The sequence below is a fragment of the Electrona antarctica genome (genome assembly GCF_951216825.1).
Source record: "Electrona antarctica genome assembly, chromosome: 17".
Taxonomy (NCBI): Eukaryota; Metazoa; Chordata; class Actinopteri; order Myctophiformes; family Myctophidae; genus Electrona; species Electrona antarctica.
The window spans coordinates 18,154,269-18,178,385 of record NC_136798.1 but is presented as its reverse complement, the minus strand read 5'-3'; the positions used below and the strand labels follow the sequence as shown (position 1 = coordinate 18,178,385).

The following is a 24,117-nucleotide window of genomic DNA, read 5'->3' as shown; positions in this document are numbered from 1 at the left end:
CACGCACACACGCACACACACACACACGCATACACACACACACACACACACACACACACACACACAAAATTACTAAATGATGGGGAGAGCACACACGCATAAAATAATTGAAAAAAAAAACATTTTTCATCATAGTTTTAGTCGACAAAAGCCTGTGCCGTGACAATACGGCCGATTATCGGAGACGGGAGGGACCCAGGAAGTGGTGTAACACTCAGCTCCGCCCACCTTCTTGATGCTGTTGTTGCGCTCGTCAACAGCGTTGCCCTGGGAGACGCTTTTGGTATCCTCCACCGGACTCAACTGACCGTCACAGTTCACCTCCTTCTCCTCGCACTCCTTCTCTCCTACACGCGCACACACACACACACACACACACACACACACACACACACACACACACACACACACACACACACACACACACACACACACACACACACACACACACACACACACACACACACACACACACACACACACACACACACACACACACACACACACACACACACACAGTGAGTACTACAGAACGAACCCATGCTCAGTCCAAGCTTGTCGCACATCAGCACTTCTTCTATGGGTGCTCAACTCGACTCTTGTGTCGTTTCATTTTTAAAACGACACAAGACACGGTAGTGTCTTCTAGGATCACTAGAAGATATGGTAGTGTCTTCTAGGATCACTAGAAGACATGGTAGTGTCTTCTAGGATCACTAGTAGACATGGTAGTGTCTTCTAGGATCACTAGTAGACATGGTAGTGTCTTCTAGGATCACTAGAAGACATGGTAGTGTCTTCTAGGATCACTAGTAGACATGGTAGTGTCTTCTAGGATCACTAGAAGACATGGTAGTGTCTTCTAGGATCACTAGAAGACATGGTAGTGTCTTCTAGGATCACTAGTAGACATGGTAGTGTCTTCTAGGATCACTAGAAGACATGGTAGTGTCTTCTAGGATCACTAGTAGACATGGTAGTGTCTTCTAGGATCACTAGAAGACATGGTAGTGTCTTCTAGGATCACTAGTAGACATGGTAGTGTCTTCTAGGATCACTAGTAGACACTAAATCGGATTCTAGGATCGCTGTCCTTGGTGGATTTTCTGCCATCCACATTTCGGATTTAATTTGTGCCTTTGCCGTTGCCGCCATGTAAAAGCTTCTGACGAAAAGTAAAGAGTGTGTGCGTGTTCCAATGATACTAGAGTGTGTGTAGGGAGAGTGTGTGGGGGGCGGGCAAACTCCGACTTTTTAAAGTGAACGTGTATGCTGGCACTGGGAACTGGGGTTTATGCTAACAGCTAGCGGTAGAGATAGACTTAATGTCCAGGGTAGGGAGGTCACAACAGTGAAAGTGTGTGTGGTTTCGGCTTCTCTCCTGTCCACAATTACAAAGGGTAAAGTACGTATGGAAAAGGTCCAATTCGTCCCTGCTGAGCACAACTGAACCTCCATTGCCTGGTGCTAAACCCATGCTGCTCACATACTTTTGTTTCTTGGTTGTTGTCGTTTTTTTGTCTTTGTCTTTTTTCTTTGTGCCCGCTCTTTCTTCTCTTCCTCCTTCCAAAATGTATACTCTGAAGCGATATTGCCCTTTGCCCCTGTTAAGTGTAGACTTGATGCCATATGTAGTCCTGAAGAAAGCAAGGATGTTACAGAGACACTGGAGATGGAGTCACTTGGAGGGGGGGGGAGGGAAGAGGGGTGAAAAAACAAATCCTGGGAACTGCACTTGTGTCCTATGTATACATAGAAATGCTGTTATTGCACTGTTTTTTCCAAATAAAATAAATATTATAAAAAAAAAAAGAAGAATGACACGTGGGCGTGGGATCTCGAGACCAGGGGACATGTGTGCACACTGTATGAACAGTATGTTATGTCCAAAAAAAAAGGTTATTCCCACACGTTCCTGTGGATAATATAAACAACATTAAGAGAAAATCACGTGCATTATGTCCGTTCACAAATAGCAAATGCGGGAAATGGGTTTGATTTATACAACAAATTAATAAAAACCCAAACCACAGTCATTTTCAGATTTATTTGACAAAATTGAATTTCTTTCTCTCTCTCTCTCTGTTGCTGGCTTTGACTGGTCAAAGGGCCTGGAGCAGATTTTTATATAGCTCTCTACTCCCCCTAGTGGACATAACTACATTGTGAAATGCACAGATCACGCAAACCTCAGCAAAAAGAAAAGGACAATATCGGTGGCCTCCAACTGTACAGTAACACAGTATGGGTCTGCAGCCCATAATGGGTGGACACCTCATATCATGTCCAAAACTATAGTAGAGTAGTAAATAGTATAAGTAGCAAAAGCGTGCGATCTACAAGCTCAAAACGTGTGGCTTTGCGGCTTTAGGATCTGCTACTTTGGATGCCTTTGTGTGACACTGTAGTATGATCATGTAGGACGATAATTTACAAATAAATAAATAAAAGATTAAGTGAAGAATAAAAGGAAAAAATGGTGTTAATGTTTTGTTTTGGGCGGGGGGGGGGGGGGGGGGGTTACTGAATGCAAGATGAATGAAAAGATGAATGCATGAATCAATTCATTCTTATTCATTCAGTATAAAGTATTGACTCTGACCGTTCTCTGTCTCCTCTTCATTCTCCTCTCCGAGGATGATGGCAGGTGTATTCGTCTCCCCCGCCTCCATGTGCTTCTTAAAGGACTCCAGCTGTTCTGTAACACACACACACACACACACACACACACACACACACACACACACACACACACACACACACACACACACACACACACACACACACACACACACACACACACACACACACACACACACACACACACACACACACACACACACACACACACACACACACACACACACACACACACACACACACGTTACAGTATATACTGTAGTTGCTGACTGGTAGTTAGTATGATGGAGTAAACGTTACTGCCAGCTGGTGGCGCTGACGTGTACCTACTCTGTTCTACTTCGGGTTTCAGCCGTTTGTTTTTGATGAGGATTTTGCGCTTGAGGTCACCCGGCGAGGGCAAAGATCGCCCGGCCTCGATCTGCACCAAACGCAAAGGACACACACACACACACACACACACACACACACACACACACACACACACACACACACACACACACACACACACACACACACACACACACACACACACACACACACACACACACACACACACACACACACACACACACACACACACACACACACACACACACCAATCTCGTCCAATCAAAATAAACCCAGGGGATGATTGACACAGGGTAGAGCACAGCTGTTGATTTCGTCGACTGAAACTATGACAATTTCTTTTTCACAGACGAGAACTTAACGAAATAATAAAAGCTATGATGACTAAAACTAAGACTAAATATTGACAATTTTGTCAACAAATAAAAACTAGTAAGTAAAATGTTAGGGAGGGACGAGTGGAGAGCATGTTTGGTTGCACTCGGGTGTTGCACTGTGCAATTTTTCAGCAGTGTGAAATCAGCCATTTTTTTTTGTCGACGAAATCAACTGCAGATTAAGCTGACTAAAATATGACAAAAACTAAATGAAATCTTATTCAAAAGCCTATGACTAAAACAAACAAAAAAACTAAAGTGCTGTCAAAATCAACAGTGGTAGAGAAGGAGGTAAAAACAAAAAGCACCCACCGGGTATCCCTCCAGAGGGTGTCTGAGAAGCAGCTCACCAAAGATCTCCTCACAATACTTGGCCATCTTATACTGCTGAGGTTTACTGTAGTAAAACACAAACCACAACGTTATCCACGCACAAACACACACACGCACACGCACAGACACGCACAGACACGCACACGCACAGACACGCAGTTATATTCAATTATATTTTTTTCTCATTTTTACTTTTCGAAGCGATGAGATTTTGAGTATTAAGTGTCTTTGTATAGAGCACTTCTTTCATGACTACGAAAGGCCCGGAAAAAGTATTTATTTAAAGACATTCAAGGACAAAGCCAACTCTAGTTGTGACAAATCATGACAATAAACACAATGTTTTGGGCCGATCAGAAAGAAGAAAAACAAAAAAAAAGTGTTATACTCTGCCCCTTTTCTTCTTCTTTTGAGCTTGTAGATCGGCTATAGATCGGCTGCGACTAGAGTAATATGCAATGTGGCCCTCTGGAGTGAGTGTGTAAATATAGTGGCCCTCTGGAGTGAGTGTATAAATATAGTGGCCCTCTGGAGTGAGTGTGTAAATATAGTGGCCCTCTGGAGTGAGTGTGTAAATATAGTGGCCCTCTCCATGGTCAAAGTTGCCCACCCATGGCCTATACCTATACCAACCTGCAGTGGTTCTCAAAGGACAGGATGACAGGGAGGTCTGACGTGACGAACGCTGTGTCTCTGATGGCTTGGATGACGTCCTGGTGAATGCAGGAGGAGGAAGAGGAGGAGGAGGAGGAAGCAGGCAAAAGTTGTGTCAGATGCAATGTCACTATATCAACACAAGGGGGCAGACTTGCATCATGAGATAACAACTCATTTAAAGTCGGGAATTCTGCAGCATTTGCTGTTGTCTAAGGATGTTTTTGTTTGGCCTTGTTTGTGCGTGTGTGTGTGTGTGTGTGTGTGTGTGTGTGTGTGTGTGTGTGTGTGTGTTCACCTTGAACAGGATGTCCGTACACATGGCCTTGCCGTGAGTGATGATTGGTTCCTGGTCTTCACCTTTCCCATCCCAGCAGTCTAACTCCACACATCTGACAACAACACAACATGCCACCACGTGAGAACTAACAAGAATGTGACAACACTGCATGTGTTGAATGTGTGTCTGTGCATGAGGCAACAGACGGGTGACAAATGATTAAAAGGTGGAGAAAACCCCAACATAAAGTGTCTTAGTAAGGTATTGGGTCACCACAAGCAGCCAGAATAGCTTCTAAGTGCCTTGGCACAGATTCTACAAGAGTCTGGACCTCTACTGAAGGAATGGAACTAGCCTGGGTTCCAGCCCGATTCGCTGCGTTCCGTGGATTTGTTTTGTCACTCGCTAGTCGCTACAGTCTGGCCAGCAGGCAGCAGACTCGCATTTCATAACTTCACCTGTTACGTAGCCACGCTGTTTCTGATACGTCATCAGCCAGCACCAATCTTTCAGTGCTTCTCACTGTTGAAAGAAATAGCGCCAGTTCGAGACTAAACCTACGGTAAAACGTAAACATTAATTTGATTCAGTCAGATTCAGTAGTACAAAAAAACTGACGGCAGCAGTAGCTGCATTGATGTTGGTGGTATTTAAATGACAGTCGGTTTCAGCCGTGAGATTTATCAAAACTCACACCAAAAATGGATGCTAGCATTGGCTGCCTGTATACGATCGCTTGATAAATCCCACATTCCCACTTGGACGTGAGCTAAAGTTGATTCCTGGGTTCAAATATACAGTAAGCTGGTTTGGTGGGGAGGTTTGCCTAATACGTCGGCCCATAATGTGTTCAATTTGGTTGAGCAGTGGTGACTGTGATGGCCATACTATATGATTCACTTTATTTTGCATGCAACATACAACAAGAAACAATACACAAAGACTCTTCCACCATCTCAAACATAAGACAGATAGAAATCACTAATCTAACTTACTAACACAACTAACACAATCTAACTTTGTGCTGATTTGCAAGGACCCCCCCCCCCCCCCACCACACCCTCTCACTATGGGTGTCATTTGGGCCGGAACTCTTCTATTGGACTACATTCTTCTATATAACATCGTCGCTGTCGAGGTGGAAACCTCAAAACGGTTACTTTTCAGGATTCAAATAAAAAAGATACTATTTTGTGTGACGCTGTAGCATGATCAAGTAGGGGCATTCATTTAAAAACAAATACACGCAGGTTTCTGAGCGATAACAAAGACATACTATAACCCTCTCTACAGTGTGCACTGTAGTTGTCAAGATCATGTCCTGCATTGACATTCTCAGTCACCCGAGGAAGAAACCTGAGAAGAGTTGTTCTTTTATTCCCCTACATATCACACTAAGGCACGCGCGTCATGTTCAGAGAATGTGCTCCCTCTCCACCATCCATATTCACAGATGTCACTTTAGTCCCTGTTCCTGTTGAAACACTAGCCAGCTGAGCGGTCTTTTGTGGCGAATGATCCTGCCATCTGTGCCCCAATAACTCTCTCATTGTCACAGCTTCTTCCTCTCTTGCCATTTTGATCCAAACAAAAAATCACAATCGACTGCTTCTGCCTAGCATTTTCATACATGCCAGAGCAGCACGGTAGGATGTTAATTACTTGACTGAATTATGCAGTACACCTGTGTGGAAGCATCTGCTTTCATTATGTTTCTCCACTCATTTATTCATATAGCGCAAACACGCACGCACACACAAACACACACACACACACGCACACACACACCCCTGTTTCAACAGTACCTGCATCCAGACAGCAGCACTTGGCGATATATCTCCACCGCCGACTTCCCCCCGAACTGTCGTCCGGTCAGGTAGGTGTTGTGCGACGAGCTGATGAAGTAGTGGGCCAGAGGTTGGTCCATCTCCTGGTACAGCTCCAACCGGTCCAGGTACACCGGCGCATTCTCGTCTGACATCAGGTACCGGCAAAACCCGTCACTGGACATTTGGCCTGCATAGAGGAAGAGATGCACAAGATGAACGGGTGGATCGACCACCTGCTATGGTTTCTTTATCCAGTTTACGGCGTGGCTCTGCGAGAAGCTAGCCGTCTATGACAGGGTCTCTGTGTGTGTTTGTGTGTTTGTGTGTGTGTGTGTGTGTGTGTGTGTGCGTGCGTGCGTGCGTGCGTGCGTGCGTGCGTGCGTGCGTGCGTGTCTGGGTTTAGTGCTTAAGGTGATAATTAAGCACTAAAGGTGATAATTCTTATGCAATGTGTTGTAGTCCATAGCACTTGCCCTAGCCACCTGACAGGCGTATGCAAAGGCTGAATTTATGTAGACATACACGTAGCACTCTATAGTGTAGTGTATACTACTATAATAGTTTCATTGTACAGACTTTCTACTGTTAGACAGATGCTAGGTTCTTAATTTACGTATATGATTCTTGAAGACAATTCTTTATGTATTTGATGTATTACTATGTGCTGTTCTTGCTTACTGTAGAGTGTTTGCTAAAGGCCTACATTTGAAATTGTAGTTATCTGCCCTCACAGGCAGATGGCACTGCAGCCTTAAATAGGGATTAACAGGTAACTCCCGACTCTCTCTCCCCTGAGCATCCAGCTGTCTCTCTCCCCTGAGCATCCAGCTGTCCGTTACCTTTCTTCTTCAGTTCGGGGTCTCTCTCGTACTTCTCGATGATCTGCATGGCTCGCTTTGGATCGTAGAACGGAAACAGGATCTCATTTAGCCTGGGGTCCCGCTGGTTCTGTGACACACACAAGCACACGCACGTACACACGCACACACAAACACAAACAGCCATATACAACACACACTTGATTAATAAACACAACAACCTACTTTACCAAAAAAAAAAGCTTCTACATGGGGCTGAAGATGGTTGATTTCATACATGGCCTCTAAAAGGAGAGGCCAAATGTGAAATGTGTGCTAATAGAACTATCCTCAGTACCACACAGAGCCTGATTGTTTTGGTAAAGTGCGGTTCGTCCATTAAACATAAAGGAGACCCACCACATGGCAGAGAGAGGAACGACCACACAGACCCATATCCATTAAGCCTCTAAGAACTGGAGTGCTGATCTGTGTGTGTGTGTGTGTGTGTGTGCGTGCGTGCGTGCGTGCGTGCGTGCGTGCGTGCGTGCGTGCGTGCGTGCGTGCGCGTGCGTGCGCGTGCGTGCGCGTGCGTGCGTGCGTGCGTGCGCGTGCGTGCGTGCGTGTGCGCGTGCGTGCGTCTGTTGTCATACTGACTGACTGGCTACACACCAGTAATTCCAGGCCTTCAATCCTTGGATCAGCACTCCAGTTTTTAACCACTTTATCAATACGGCCCTCAGGATAGATAACAGCGGGTCTTAGTCAGACAAGACGTACAGTAAAGTTCATTTGGACAGGTTGACGTGAGTCACAGTGAGGGGTGTGGGACGGGCGGGGTGGGGGGAGGGGGTGGCTGGACAATCCAAAGACGAAATAGCATAAGAGACATGATACTGTGTAACACCAGTGAACACTTTGAGAAAGCCAGGTGGGAACCAATCTAACAGCATCAGCTCTACTGTGGGAGGGGGGCGGGCGGGGAGGGGAGGGGAGTTCTATTTCAGCGTTACACACAGGGCAGCGGGGTGAGAGAGAGAGCGGGTATGCCAGCTAGCAGCAGCCGCACTACAAAGCCACAAGAAGAGCAGAACATGGCACGGGGCAAACACACAGACAAACAGGAGGAAGTGAGACCGAGGAGGGCCAAGCGGGAATAAGCGATTGGACGAGGAGCCTGACCACTCCCCTCCCCATGTTTCCATGGCAACACCGATCAGAAAGGGCGAGGCGAGCCAGCGGCAGGGAGAAAGTGGAAATGGGATTAAGGAGGGAGGGAGACATGCAGCTACCGGGAGAAGGAAGTCGGATGAAGTTGCCCTCACAGGCTGATCGGATATCATCAGGTTTTTGCTTGTGCGTCTAAGAGTAACAGGAAGGGTTTCGTTTAAACGAGGGCTGATGCTCCATCAGCGCCCGACGGGCAACTTCTACCCACATGGCCGACTGGGGGAAAGGAGGCGGGTGAAACCTGATTTGTACTTTGTCGCACGACGGGTGTTGCTTTCCGGGAGGAAAAAAAATAGCAGATCTACAAGCTCACAAGGCGTCGCGTTGGCAACGCCTTGTGAGCTTGTAGGTTGTGCAACAGAGCATAGATGAGGCTTCAGAAGGCGGAGTCAGTAGTGGGGAGGATGGAGGAGTTAGAGGAGGGAGGGGTCACACAGAGAAGTTAATGAATGATAAAGGAGTCTTACTTCATTCAGAAAGCTGACTAACTGGTCTACGGTTAAAAAATCTGTTTTGTCCCCATTGCTGCAAAGGAATTAATTAGAAAAAAACAAAAAAACAAAACAAATAAACAAAACGTTATGCCTCTTGAAACAGAAAGCCAGTCTCAAGTCAGTCAGTTAAAGTTAGACAGACAAGTACAACATCTAGAAAGCAGGACAGCTGTTTTGTACAAAACAAAGGAGGGGAAAAAAAGGTGCAGAGCAAAGTTAAACCGTTACACTCTGAATGTGCTAACAACGGTCAGTTCAGCACACATTCTTCACATAACAACACTCTCACAAGAAATGCTGCCGTTAGGTTGAAGGTAATTAATGTTCAATTGTGGAAGCTGGTTAAGGCTGTCCAGAGGTAGGTAGTTAGTAGAGCAGGCGCACACACACACGCACAGTCTCACACACAAGCGCGCGCGCACACACACACACACACACACACACACACACACACACACACACACACACACACACACACACACACACACACACACACACACACACACACACACACACACACACACACACACACACACACACACACACACACACACACACACACACACACACACACACCTTGTCATGATTACTTCAAAACAAGACACAGTAGCAAGACACACTGGCACAGTAAGAAATCTCAGTCCTAATCTAACTCAGAGTGTGTGCAAATGGAACCAAATGGACCCGTACAGGTTTTAAATGAAAACCGTGAGGAGGAAAAGCAGAGGAAATGCAGTCCACACCTTAAAGTACTCTGTTCAGTGACTACTAGCTCACTTATTCAGCACACATAAGACCACATTATTCCATGGTACGTATGCGTACAGTAACAAACAGGAGTGTGTGTGTGTGTGTGTGTGTGTGTGTGTGTGTGTGTGTGTGTGTGTGTGTGTGTGTGCGTGCGTGCAATTCAACGCTGAAAACCCACATCTTACTGAAGAGTTCCTCTATGTCTGTGCGAGGGCTGATCTTCTGTGTGAGGGTGTAGAAAATGTCAAAGGGGAACGCCTCCGGCTCAATCTCATCGTTCTAGGAAAGAAAACGACAAGACAGAAAAGTTGGTTCTTCTTCCTTAGTGATAATACTCACTTGACAGAGTGGGCTGCTAACAAACAAACAAATAAACAAACAATATGATATTATGTATGACATTAATCTTCATGATTTTTGCACACAAACCTTTTTGCACAATTTAGCAAAATTTCATTTTCCGCTCAGAGCAAAAAGAATAATGATTGTATTAATCATTTTCCAATTATTACTTTGTAATTAAACATTTTGTGTAAATAATGGGAGCAGAATTGGGAACACGTGATATAAAACATATTCCCTAATTAATGTTCAAATATTCAAATTTAACAATGAATGTACAGAGTCGATTAGATTTTATGTCCGGATACCCCGTCTTTTAATAATAATAATAATAATAATAATAATAATAATAATAACAATAATAATGTATTTTATTTATAACGCACTTTACATTCGTCATAATCTCAAAGTGCTACAATGAGAAAATGCAAAAGATAAAAACATAAGAAGCATCACACCATTAAAAGCATCTAAGAAACGGGAACACAACATTTAAAACAAATTCATTTCTATCTCTGGGACCCTCTATGTATATTGTAAAACTATGTTGATTTAAAACTGAGTGTACAAATGTTTGTACACTCTCTGAGTTACAAACCCAAAAGGGTCCATTTGGTTCCTATCTATCATTTAGCTGGGGACCCCCTGGAACTCCCTCAAGGACCACCAAAAAGAGTCGTATTTTCCTGGGTTCGATACCGGCGCGCAACCAATAACTCGCTATACGCAGCCGTAATGGGAGAGGATGGAGACTCACACTACCACACGCTAATGGATGACATTATTTTGGGGGGCGAGCAAGGACGAGTGTCCTCGTTTAACTGGGCCACCTAATTTTTCCACACATATCCTGGCTTATTTTATGTAATTATGAGATGCTGCGTAATTGTTAGTTTAATTATAACGCCAGACTTTTATTATTTTTTTAGTTCAGACTGGAAGAAATGACAGTAAAGCAAAAAATAAATCTATCAATCTTACTAGGAATCATGTAAGTGACAGCTGAAGGAAGAAAATCCAATCGCTAAGGAGGGCACTTCATTGTATTGTCATTTAATAGGATCACCCTCTATTTCCGCAGTACTCAAGGCCATTATGTTTTGTTAAGAAATACTATAAAATTACTCTTGTATCCTAGCAACCATGTCTTTGATGTCCTACAGTACACTCTTATCAGGACCAGTTCAAATAGAACTATTTTATATGGTACTTTATAAAGGGACCCAATCGATTAAAAAAACCAAAAAACTCTTGGTTCCATGAAAAAATAAATAATAATAATTAGGGGCCATAATAGACAAGTGAATTTGATACACATTCTGCCATTGCTGCTAAAGACAGCGTACCTGCCTTAAGAGATTTAGCACACCTGCAATTCTAACCATACATAATACATTTTGGTGAGAGTACAGTGTGGTGTCATTCTTTAGGGTGGCGATGACAATTGGCACTAAGGAAAATAATCTGACCTTTCCACTGGGCAGACCCAACTCCTTCAAAGCCTGGAAGATCCCCTTCTCTGTTTTCCCCGAAGCAAAGGTCCGCGTGATACTGCAACAGACAGACAGACAGACAGACAAGACAGACAAGACAGACAGACAGACAGACAGACAGACAGACAGACAGACAGACAGACAGACAGACAGACAGACAGACAGACAGAGTTGGGGGGAGAGGGATGGAAGAATAAATTAGATTTATAGAGAGAAATAGAGACAAAAAGAGAAAGAAACCATCAACAAGAGTGAGAGAAAGGGGAGAGGTAGAGAGAGACTCCACCAGGATAATAGCGTTTGGACAGAATTTGTAGGAGTAATATGTGAAAAATCAAAAAGATCTGTGTTGAACACATGACTATAGATATTAGTATATATATATATATATATATATATATATATATATATATATACATATATATATATACATACTATATAGAGGTAGTGTATACCGATTTGCAGGATGTATGGATAAAATCTGTAAGAGTAATGTACAGAAATGTGTTTTGCCAAAGTCGGCCTCATGATGGCGGAGGGTCACGGCAGAGATTTGCGCACGCCCTGATTGGATCTCACCGATCTGTCAGTCACCCCCGGCCCCTCCTCTCCCCCCCCAGTGCAGCGCTACGTCACATCATTTGGAGCGACGCCCACCCGGAAGGGTTGACTCCCACTTCTAGCCCAGAGTTGCCAATGCGTTCCTACAGGCTTTCATTTTTTGCACCGACAAAAATGAAAGCCTGGTACCGAGGCTAGGTAAGAACATGAATTGGCCTGTTATAGTGCCACCATGAGGCTGATTTGAATTATTTTAAGTGGCATTTCTTCCTCTGCCTAGTGAGAATGTGTGTGCATATTTTCACGGAAATCGCACACTGCCTGATTTGAGGCATTTTGTTCAAAATGGACCAATCCTGCAAACTTTGGAAGGGAATATGGGGAAGCGGACAGATAGTGTATACCGATTTCCGTGATGTATGGATAAAATGTGTACGAGTCATGTAATGAAATGTGTTTAGCAAAAATCGGCCTCATGGTGGCGCTATAACAGGCCGTTCTGAAGAATTTGGGGTAGAGGTTCGTTGTTGGCATCCAAGGACTGTGTGTGTTTGGCATCGGCCGGGCCAACGGTGCCAGAGATTAGCTGGTAACGGACAGACGGACACACGGAAAGACACACGGACGGACGGAGTGCAAAACATACTCTCTCCCATGCCTTCGGCCTGGTGGAGACAATAAGTAGAAGTGCTGTTTGGTTGTGTTTCAGATTAATAGTAAAACTAATACAAGCTCAACTCACCCTCTGACTGGAATCTTCCCATTCACATTTGTCAGAAAACACATCCGCATCCAACTGGATCAGGGAGGGACACACACACACACACACACACACACACACACACACACACACACACCACACACACCACACACACACACACACACACACACACACACACACACGGCAGAGTCAATCAATCAAAGCAGTTACACTGGATGTGTTGTCAGATGATGTGATATGATGAAAGGTTATGATGTCGTCTGATGTCATGTGTCTGTGACGTGGTGATGTTATCTTTATGTGATGTTAATGCGTTATATCATCGCTTCATAAATTATCAAATATCTTTCTTTAGTTTTATTCAATTCAATTCAATTTCTACCAGCAAATAATAATAAAAGGTGTAAAGTAACTAAGTCCTATTTTCAGGTGCTTTTACTGGAGTATTTCCAATTTTCAGTACTTTTACTCCGCTACATCTCGGAGGCACTACTAATGAAAGCATCATTGAATACCATGCGTGTGTGCATGTTTGTGTTGTGTGTGTGGAGCACTCACTGTTTCTTGAGGCAGGTCATGGGACACACATTGTTGGCCTTGAAGTTGTGAATGACTGACCTCAACCCCTCCGTCCACTTCTACAAAAAAACAACACACACACACACACACACACACACACACACACACACACACACACACACACACACACACACACACACACACACACACACACACACACACACACACACACACACACACACACACACACACACACACACACACACACACACACACACACACACACACACACACACACAGTACAGAACAGAGGGTGAGGAGGACATGTGTTTATATGAGTTGGAGCCTTTGAGACGTAAACGCAAACAAATTAACTGCATTTGTGATCATTCCTGCAACTCTATACAGGACCGCACATATGGGATATGCACAACAACACACACACACAGTCACATGTTGAAAGCAAACAAACAGCTGCTGTAGACAAGGTCTGCTGCTGTTCTGGACAGACAGTGTCCACTCCGCTGTGGTATAGGCCAACTGATTTTGGTGCTGCTTGTGATGTCATCGGTATCTCCCTACTACTTGGTATTATCCCTCCCCATCTTCAGTTACACGTTTGCGTAGTCAAAGATGTGGGAGGGGAGTAGCATACACAGCACCCCCACAGCACCCCCACCACATCAAGACATTGTGGACATCAGAGTGGTGATATAGGCTCAACGCATTATATAGACGCACGCACGCACGGACGGACGGACGGACGCACGCACGCACACACGCACACACACACACACACACACAGACCCATAACTTTGGGATTGTACGTGCCGGTATGAATCCCTCATTGATATTCCAGCCTCATTTCTTTCGCCTGGATTGTATTCACGTTTGTTCTCCATTTAGCCCAAGGTTTTGATGGAGCCATCCATCTTCCAGACAGACCGGCGGGTCCGACAGAAATATTACACTCTGCTCAGTCAAAAGGTCCCAAAGAGCTTTTCTTTTCCGTGTCTGGCTTCCTTATCTTTCAATTATGGCTGAGCCACTGTAAGGCCACCCTGGATTTTCATCTCGCCCCAAAAAAGGAAGATTAGAGCTGCCTTTTCGCCTATTGTTATTGTTTTCTTCTATGTTTTTTTTTTTCTTTCATCTTTTTAGCTGTCACTCACATTTCTTTGAAGGTCTGTGTCGAGATAAGAAAAATTGAGCTTCATGTGACAAGAAGCACCAAAAGATTTTTTCCTCTAATGCAGTGATTCTAAAAGACCACCAAGGGTCCTTGAGGGTGATTGAAATTCGTTTTTGAGGGGCGCTAGCCCTTCCTATGTCCAGCTTTTGGTGTGCGTGTAAACACAAACTTCGTCTTAAAATAGCAGTAATGCAATACAGTGAGGACATGAATAACAACAAGAAAGAGCAGTAGGTTGACAGGACGGCAAGTGACACTTGGCAAAGGCCGTCAGGATCGGGACTCGAACGCATAACGCAGGCTACATTGAGCCTAGGTGCCCGGACCGCTAGGTCAGTGGACCGGGCCGAAATTATTTAGTACAGCATCCAAATCAGTATAGCCACCATAACCCCATATACATCAAGCTCACAACGTGACAAGGTGTTTGTTTGAGGGTCCACAGCCTGAGGAACACTGCTCTAATGCCCCAAATAGACGCTAGGTTGAAACTGTGTGTGTGTGTGTGTGTGTGTGTGTGTGTGTGTGTGTGTGTGTGTGTGTGTGTGTGTGTGTGTGTGTGTGTGTGTGTGTGTGTGTGTGTGTGTGTGTGTGTGTGTGTGTGTGTGTGTGTGTGTGTGTGTGTGAGGGGGGGGATTCCATATCTGATGTCTGACTTATGTGATTTATTTCCACCTGGCCAGACCAATCCACCCCAGAAAGATTGCACATTAATCTGTCTGAATGTGATATTTATAGGCCGGTAGCTCTGTGGGCTTTACACAAAAATGTGACCATGATGAGGAAGCCTGCAGCCAGGGGTCAGTGTCTGTAATGTGCTACTGTGGAGAGACAGAGAGAAAGAGAGAGGGAGAGGGAGAGGGAAAGAGAGAAAGAGAGAGAGTTTGCGTGCGTGCGTGCGTGCATGCATGCGTGCGTGCCTGCCTCATTATTGTTATCGCGTGTGACATTTTGACATGATATGTTCTGACATTTTGCATATTACAAGAGTAAGGACACCATGGCATAGGCCTGGTATCTATTGTTTTGGGTACAGCGTGTTCTTATTGTGACAAACACAAATAGTTTCTCTATGTTTGTGTCAGAACTACTTTACCGCCCAACTGTGTGTCTAATGCACTTCTACTCCCCATGATGTCATGTAATTAAAGCACAATAATCACCACCTTTATATACTGTCTCCAACCCATCTTGCCTCATCCAATTACTGATTGATGCAGAATTCCTCCCCTGCCAGCCCGCCGCTACAAATTGAACTTTGTATCGCCTCTGTCGGGTGGAAACCTCATTGTGTCCAAAACTGTTAATTTTCAGGATTCAAATTCAAAAGTAGCAAAAGTAGCAGATCTACAAGCACAGGACGCTTTGCGCCACGATTTGAAATTTGTATAATGATCTGCTACTTTAGATACTTTTCTGTGATGCTGGAGAAGTAGGGCATTAAATTATGGACAAACACAAAAGTTAGAATATGGAGCGTTCTGCCTGACAGCAACGATATTCAATCGCAGGGCGGTGCGGTGTCCCTCTATGACAGGAAGTGATCCACAAGCCTGCAACGCGGCTTGTCTGCAAGCGATAGCGGTGTGCGATGGGAGTGTATATTAGGCCTCATTCGCCGAGGAGCAGCTGAACAAATGGTCTTATCTCATGTGTGCTGTTATTTACCCTGGCTGTCTCTGGGCTCTCGGACACCAGATACATGAAGCTGAGGTTGACCAGGTCCGTCCCGCTGCAGATACAGATCACACACCCCTCCAGGTCCGCCTCCGTCTTCCCCACGCCTTCGAAGGACGACAGGATTTTGGGGTCCTGAATGATGGAGAGAGAGAGAGAGAGAGAGAGAGAGAGAGAGAGAGAGTCAAAATAATGTATTCCAAAATACAGAAAGATGTAGCGAAAATAAAACGGATGAAATCAAAATCACACCCGTTCTTATCATCGTACATCATCATGACGTAAAATAGACACTATGCCTATTTGCTCAGACACTATGACGTAAAATTCTCCATTCATTGTCAATGTTTAAGATGAAGTTTGTGGACGGTAACCAAAGCTGGATATAGGAGGGGCTAGTGCCCCTCAAAAATGCAGGCAAATGTAAACATACAAACACATACTGTATACAGTGCTTTTCCGCTACATGGTTAACAGGTTGATTCGACTTCAGTCGCCTTTTTTTTGAGTGGTGTAAACCACTCCTACAACTGGCTTTGTTAGTTTGTCTGTCTGTCTGTTCGTACCAAAAAATGAGCATGGTTGCTATGGTCACCCAGTTCACACGGGTGTGATTTCATTACGTCAGACCACAGCTGATCAGTCTATATAAGACCTTACACCACTCAGTTCACACGGGTGTGATTTTTTTTGCTATTCCAGTGGGCAAAAGCTTCAAGTGAGGTTCCAAGCAAGCCAAGGCGATAGCATAAGACGACGTGAAAACACTGCCAACTACTGATTGGTCAGTGAATCATCACAAGCACCGCTGCGTCACCAGGGACTCCCCTACAGTAGAACTATTAAAAGCTGCCGAATATTTTAAATACATGTAGCATTACCCATTTCTCGCCTAACAATGTTATCTGAAACCATTTTTGAGCAGTGCTAGCTGCTCCAACATGTGGCCGTTGTTTTTTGTGTGTTAGGGTGTCTGGAATTATTATTCCTCCCCTGTGAGGTCGTGTGGGTCAATACATCATCAGACATCATCACGGCACCGCTCACGTCACACAGGGTGTGATTTTTGAGGGGCGCTAGCCTCCAATGCATGGCTTTTGAAGATTACGTCATATGGCAGCCAAGTCTATGGGCTTTGAGGATATTACAATGTTTGTTTAGAGCACTTATGACATAAATCGACGTAAGGCGTCATGTGGCTGATATAAATACAGAGGGCGTTAGGAACCTGTTGCGACCACATGCCCTTGCTGACGTCGACCCCAGGCAGGGTCCGACCCCAGGCAGGGTCCGACCCCACAGCCTTCCGCATGAAAGGCATATGCTCTAACCACTACACTAGGGCGGCCGTGTGAATTTTGTTTAATTGCACAGGCGAAATAGAGATTGTTTCGACATTGTTCTTCTGCAGGCCCCTGTACCATGAGGGTTGGATGTTGCTATGACGACCAGCTACACTGAAGGGGTCTGCAGTGAAAAGTGAAATATCTGGTAGCAAGAGCAACATAGTGTCCAGCCGATACCATCCAGTGGAAAAGCACCAAAGTCTCTGTCTGGTGGAAACCTCATATGACCAGAACTGTTACTTTTCAGGATTCAAATTGAAGAACAGCAAAGGTATCAGATCTACAAGCTCAAAACGAGTCACTTCGGAGCAAGCTTGCAGATCTGCTACTTTTGATGCTTTTGTGTGACGGTGTATTATGATCAAGGTTTCTGCCCGACAGCAACGATATAGTGAATACATACATACAAGTAAGACGCGCGAACGCGGGAAGCGAACGCAGCTCATAAATTGCAAAAACAACAATTAGAATAAATTACGTAATTTTAAGGTTAAGGTTTTTTTTAAGTTCTCTTTTTTTTGTGTTTAAGTTTTTTTTTTAAGTTAAGTTTTTTAAGTTTTTCTTTCCTTTTAAAGTTTTTCCTTTTTAAGTTTTTTTTTTAAGTTTTTCTTTCCTTTTAAAGTTTTTTTTTTAAGTTAAGTTTTTTTTAAAGTTTTTCTTTCCTTTTAAAGTTTTTCCTTTTTAAGTTTTTTTTTTAAGTTAAGTTTTTTTGTAAGTTAAGTTTTTTTTAAGTTAAGTTTTGTGTGTGTGTGCGTGTGTGCGTGCGTGTGTGTGTGTGTGTGTGTGCGTGCATGTGTGTTTTTTTTTTAAGTTACGTTTTTTTAAAGTGTTTTTCTAAGTTAAGTTTTTTTTAAGTTTTTACTTTTAAGTTTTTATTTTTAAGTTTTTATTTTTAAGTTTTTATTTTTAAGTTAAGTTTTTTAAGTTAAGTTTTTTTTAAGTTAAGTTGTGTGTGTGTGTGTGTGTGTGTGTGTGTGTGTGTGCGTGCGTGCATGTGTGTGTGTTTTTGTGTGTGATACAGCTGCGCCCTCTGGTGGGGGGCGGGTGGTGTTACAGCGTGACACACAGACACACAGACACACACACAGACGTGATCTGCTGGGTCTCATAGTAAATGCTCACTGCGTTCGCAACAACACGTATTACATGCTCTGGTTAATACCTTTCACTTAAAAATACAGCGAACATACCAGATCTACAAGCTCACAACGCATCTTGTAAACTGCCTATTTTCACTACTTTTGCGTGACGATGTTGGTCACATTAATCTATGGAAAAAAAAGCGCTAAACATAAAAAGCTGAAATATGGAGATGAGAGGTTTCCGCTCGAGAGTCATCCAACCTAGATACAGTACATGCACACACATGCACGCAACCCAATGAAACATTCCCTTTGATGTCTTTAAATCAAATTGAGTCACCATGTGTCCACCGTAGGGACCAGTGTGACGCGTCTCTGCTGCTTGAATGACTGCGTGACAGACAGCAGGCTTCAGGCAGCGCGCCTCCTTTCAAACGCAGCTGCGGGTGGTTCATCCGATTAGCCGGTGGCGTAACCGCGTTAGCTTTAGCCGCTGCCGTGCGTTCCCCTCATGCGACGACGTGCATAAAGCAGGTTTTGCTGTGCAAACAGCAGGCAGGATGTGTGGGGGGTGCCGGCGCACGCCTGCACGCCACGCACGCACGCACGCACGCACGCACGCACGCACGCACGTGCGCTGCCGGGCGTTGGCGCACTAGGATTCACACACGTAGGCGACAACAAAGAATACATGCAGTGCACAGTGTACACATGCATGATGAGCACGAATACAAACCGACCGCCACCCTCTCTGCCAACAGCACGCACACGCGGACACTCGTGAGGACATCATCATTTTAGGACGGTGATTTTATGAAATTAATAAAACTTCAAAATATATATAGTATAAATGAGCCTAATCCTAAACCTGAATCTTTTCCTAATCATTTAGTATGTCTAACCCAAATTCTAAATTAATTGTGGGGACCTTTGCTCACACAAATGCACGCACGCACGCACACACACACACATGCGCAGCTGATGGTTTGATTGTGTTTTGAGCAGCTCTGCTCGGTCCAGCAGAAGTCGTTGCTCATTAGGGGCAGGCGTCCATGTGGTCGTTGCCCTCGGGTGCCTCATTTAGCAGTCATGATGAAGCGCAAACCACATCAGGACATGATACCACCGGCAAGCAGAGCACAATCAGTCAATATTTAATACACGCGTTTGTTTGTGGCCTACATCAAACACAGCTGATTAGCTGCCATCTGCGTGGAGAACAGTTCATGCAGCTATAGTAGACGCTGATCACACACGCTCATCATAGCTGGAAAGCAGTCCTTTATTTCGCGGGGATGACAGCAGTCATTTTGACTGAAGCTTTGCATTGTGGAAATCTTCAAAATGACTATTATAAATTATTTTATGTACAACAATAATTATAATTAGAATAGTTACAGTTTATGGGTATAGCACCTTTCATACAAATCATGGAGCTCAAATTGCTTTACATCAAAGTCATACAGAAGAAAACAGGAAACCTAGCCTAGATTGAAATGAAGAAGGCAAACAACAAAGTGACCTGACGAAGATGTGACTGATACATCGAAAAGTTGTCTCTTTTTTACTTGCACCCTGATAATAAAATAAGGGCTTAAACTGTCTGAGTTGCTCCAGTGCCGTCCTGCCTCTGAGATGCACCAGACTGGCCTGCCATAGGCTAGAGGCTGCCTCTGAGATGCACCAGACTGGCCTGCCATAGGCTAGAGGCTGCCTCTGATATGCACCAGACTGGCCTGCCATAGGCTTGAGGCGCGGTTAGAACTCTTTTCTGCTTAAACAACAGGGCTTTGCATTAAAAGAATGGAAACAAGAAAAATGTAGAAAGAAAACGCAGCTGGATTAATCGATGATTAAGGATGTTAAGTGGATAATAAAATTAGACACTTTGAGAATCACGAGAAACGGGATGCTATAGAAAGGCTATGTTACAAAGATGTGTCGTTTAAAAGCTCGTCGAGCTGCTATTTTTTTACGTTTTTGAATTTGAATCCTAAAAAAGTATGTTTTGGACATATGAGGTTACCGCCCGGCAGAGACGATATGAAGGAGTTAAATAAATGTTTCATGGCTGTGTTCCCTGAAAGTGGCCACAAATCTGAAAACGCAGAGCAAGAAGTCAGCCGCGGTCGATCGATATAGCGAGGGTGAGGATGATTACAGGTATGGATGACCTGGCCGACGCACCTGTTGGGTTACTGCAATTATATCGCTGTAGCAAGAGAGGTCAGGAGACGAGAGGAGTAGGGATATGAAGCATGGAGGGAGAGGGGCGATACTGAACGGTTGGGTGGCTGGGACAGAGAGAGAGGCGTGAAGGTTGCCAGGGCTTGCCATTATTCACTGCGCACGGTGGCATCGCACACCGAAAATCCACATGCTTGTAGATCTGCTATGTTTGGTGTGCTACGCGGCCGTGCAACTAAATATTAAACCTGGCTTGAGGTAGGTGAACGATTAATTTGTCTCACTCAAGGTCTCACCTTCGGCATGGCTCCAACACGAATACTGTTGATGAGAGAACATTCTAGGACCGCTCCTTCCTGCAGAGAGAGAGAGAGAGAGAGAGAGAGAGAGAGAGAGAGAGAGAGAGAGAGAGAGAGAGAGAGAGAGAGAGAAGGGATGGAGGGAGGGAGGGAGGGGGGAGAAGACAGACACGAGAAATTGGGAGAAGTCTAGCACCTCGAACATCATCTATTATCTCTCATCATTTATCATCTTGACTCTGTGTGTGAAGATCAAGGTGACCCTAACATGACTATAGGCCTTTATGTCATTTTGAAATGACAATTTAACGACTACTTATCCGCTAATAGCCTCGTCGTGTCATTCGGGACGACTGTCTGATTGTACGCGACTCGTCCGACAATAGATTTATGGTCTAGCAAAAGATTTATTCCTTTATGTCTCCCCCTCCCCCCCGCTCTGAACATGGTCCTGTGTAATGTCATATCTTCTAATATGCAATGTCCCATGGTTCTACATGGTTGGTGCCTTGCATGGTTTCCGCTGCCATCGGTGTATGAATGTGTGTGTGTGAATGGGTGAATGTAATGCACAATGTATGTAAAGCGCCTTGGATAAAGGCGATCTATAAATGCACCATTTAAAGTATGTAATATCCTAAGTAATGACCTATTGTCATTATATGTAATGTTCTATTTTAATGTCCATAATGGTCCTGCAATCAATGGACCATACGTAACGTCTCATGGATCTATCTAATGTCAGTTAACACTCTTATCGCCCAGCGTAATTTGGAACCATTAAATCAGTACACCCAGCAATTTGCAGCTTCAGAGCCCATTTCAAGGTGACACAGACGCCATCATGGTTGTGCTAGATAGCATAGCATGTAGCCAAAAGACCCCCGAGAGGATCGACAACCACCGGAGGTATGATTACTTCTAACACGACAATCGACGGGACCGTGATGGGTCGTCACAATCTTTTGTTAGAATTAGAATCATTGATTTAGATTAAGAGTTATTCACATTTTAAGATTTTTAATCCCGTCCATTAAAATGGAGCTGGACCACTTTGGATGACGGACTAGCCGGAAATGACATTGAATGTGCGCTCTGATATAAAACGAGTAATGTTCTGTCTTTTGATTAATCTCCGTCCTGGGCGTATTTATTTAATAGGACGGAGGTCTCTACCTTAGGCGGCCGGAGTGTTAAGCAATGTCCTATTGTCTTATTCAATGTGCTGTGTCATCATGTCCCATGTTCTATTGTCCCATGGGCCCATGTAATGTCCCATGGTGCAGTGCAATGTCCTACTGCATGTAATGCGCTTTGTAATATCCTGTGTAATGTCCCAGGGTCCTCCATGATGTCCCATGGTCTTTTTTACAGAGGAACCATACCTTCCCCTCGCTCTTCCAGGTGATGAAGAAGCCAAACTCGTCCACCCTCATCTGGCAGTTGGGCTCGAAAACATACGGGTCCTGTGCAGAGAGAAGGATGTACAGCTAATCAATCAAAGGCTCTTATTAGAGCTGGCTGGACATTAAGCACTTTTATTACACAGCAATTGCGGTGTGTTATTTCTTGATAATGACCGACTCCACAGTCTAATCAAAATATTAGAGCAACTGGCTGCGCTGCTTGAATTGTATGCTGTATCCAACATGACAGCCATGTAAACAAACACACCATGTAATTTACAACTAAACAGCTACTCTCAAGAATGTATTTGAAAATATTTGAAGTGAGAAATAGACGATGCAGTAATGTATTCTATTTGATCAACTCACTTCCTTGTTTTCCGAGGTGACTGTGCTGCAGATGGGCAGACGGCCAGCGCGACACTTAGAGAATACTTTCAAAAATCATTACTGTAAGCAAGGAAATACCTCGTTTTGTTGTTACCTTTGGGTCCATTTTTAAATGTATTAATAAAATAGCCGTGTAATAAGCGGGATAATGCACTGTATGCGACGGTGGTGGTAGTTTAAAAATAATGCCCTTCAGGATGATTAAACACCTCGACTTTGTCTGTATTTAAACACTTTTTATAAAATAAAAAAATACTTTTTTTGCAAAATGTTAAGCAGCCTTTTGCAAAATGTTGCAGTGTGCACCCTGGCACACACCCTGGCCAACATGCACGCACGCACGTCGCACACACGCATGGCGCACGCACTTTACAGAACAGGACAGGACCTAGTGCTAGGGCAAACACAAAGTGAGATAAATGAGAAGACCATGAAGTGTTGAGTGCAAACATTGTTTGCCTCGAACACTGGATAACCCCATGTGTTTAAGTATGCGAGACCCTGTGTTTGTGAGAGAGAGAGAGTGTGTGTGTGTGTGTGTGTGTGTGTGTGTGTGTGTGTGTGTGACTGTGTGTGTGTGCAGACAAGCCCTCAGGGCTCCATCTATCAGCAGGTGTGTGGACAGAGAACTTCTAGAGCAGACAAGCATCTCCCCATTGATCGTGCAGTCGGTTCTAGCCTGTCACTGGAAGCCGAGAATTGACTCATATTTTACTCTCTTCTATTTTAGCCCTTTTAGACTTCAACCTGCAGGTCGGAGCCCACTGGGGGTAACATCGTAATGCCCTTCTCTGGCCACGTTTAACCCTCGCCACTACAAGTTCACAAAGCACCGTGCGCTGCTGTTTTTACCAGGTTAAGTTGAATTTGGCATAGCTCCATCGCTAACCTCTAATCCTAACATGTAAAGGCCTAAACCCCGATCGGAATCTTTTCATAATTGTACGCCTGACTCTCTCTATTTGGAACCACACTGTATAGCAACTAGGGGTGTAACGATACATTTTAACAGCGATACGAATCACGTATCACGATACATGGTTGACGATACGATACATGGACAATATCCGTTCATTATGGCAATACGATACGATACAATGATTTGAAATCGATACAGTAACTATTTAAAATACATGGACATTTTTTTTAATTAAGTAATAAAACCCC

The 24,117-nt window shown here is 44.2% G+C and overlaps 1 protein-coding gene across 2 annotated transcripts in view; it reads right to left on the bottom strand.

The window, feature by feature from the left end:
- The window catches only part of plcb4b (phospholipase C, beta 4b), a 45,953-nt gene extending 23,337 nt beyond the window's left edge, over window positions 1-22,616 (bottom strand). Inside the window, exons 1-16 of one of the 2 annotated variants that reach the window (XM_079525515.1) lie at window positions 22,540-22,616; window positions 21,152-21,211; window positions 16,232-16,375; window positions 13,411-13,490; window positions 12,874-12,927; window positions 11,547-11,628; window positions 9,914-10,014; window positions 8,959-9,016; window positions 7,304-7,412; window positions 6,441-6,651; window positions 4,654-4,747; window positions 4,335-4,414; window positions 3,681-3,765; window positions 2,971-3,061; window positions 2,603-2,698; window positions 229-347 (exon numbers count right to left, since the gene is read on the bottom strand). In XM_079525515.1, the coding sequence (XP_079381641.1) occupies window positions 229-347; window positions 2,603-2,698; window positions 2,971-3,061; window positions 3,681-3,765; window positions 4,335-4,414; window positions 4,654-4,747; window positions 6,441-6,651; window positions 7,304-7,412; window positions 8,959-9,016; window positions 9,914-10,014; window positions 11,547-11,628; window positions 12,874-12,927; window positions 13,411-13,490; window positions 16,232-16,375; window positions 21,152-21,211; window positions 22,540-22,590 (1,515 nt within the window). In that variant the 5' untranslated portion in view covers window positions 22,591-22,616. Of the gene's footprint in view, window positions 1-228; window positions 348-2,602; window positions 2,699-2,970; window positions 3,062-3,680; window positions 3,766-4,334; window positions 4,415-4,653; window positions 4,748-6,440; window positions 6,652-7,303; window positions 7,413-8,958; window positions 9,017-9,913; window positions 10,015-11,546; window positions 11,629-12,873; window positions 12,928-13,410; window positions 13,491-16,231; window positions 16,376-21,151; window positions 21,212-22,539 lie in introns of those variants that run through there. The other variant, XM_079525516.1, reaches the window with a different exon arrangement.
- Window positions 22,617-24,117: the final 1,501 nt, after the last annotated feature.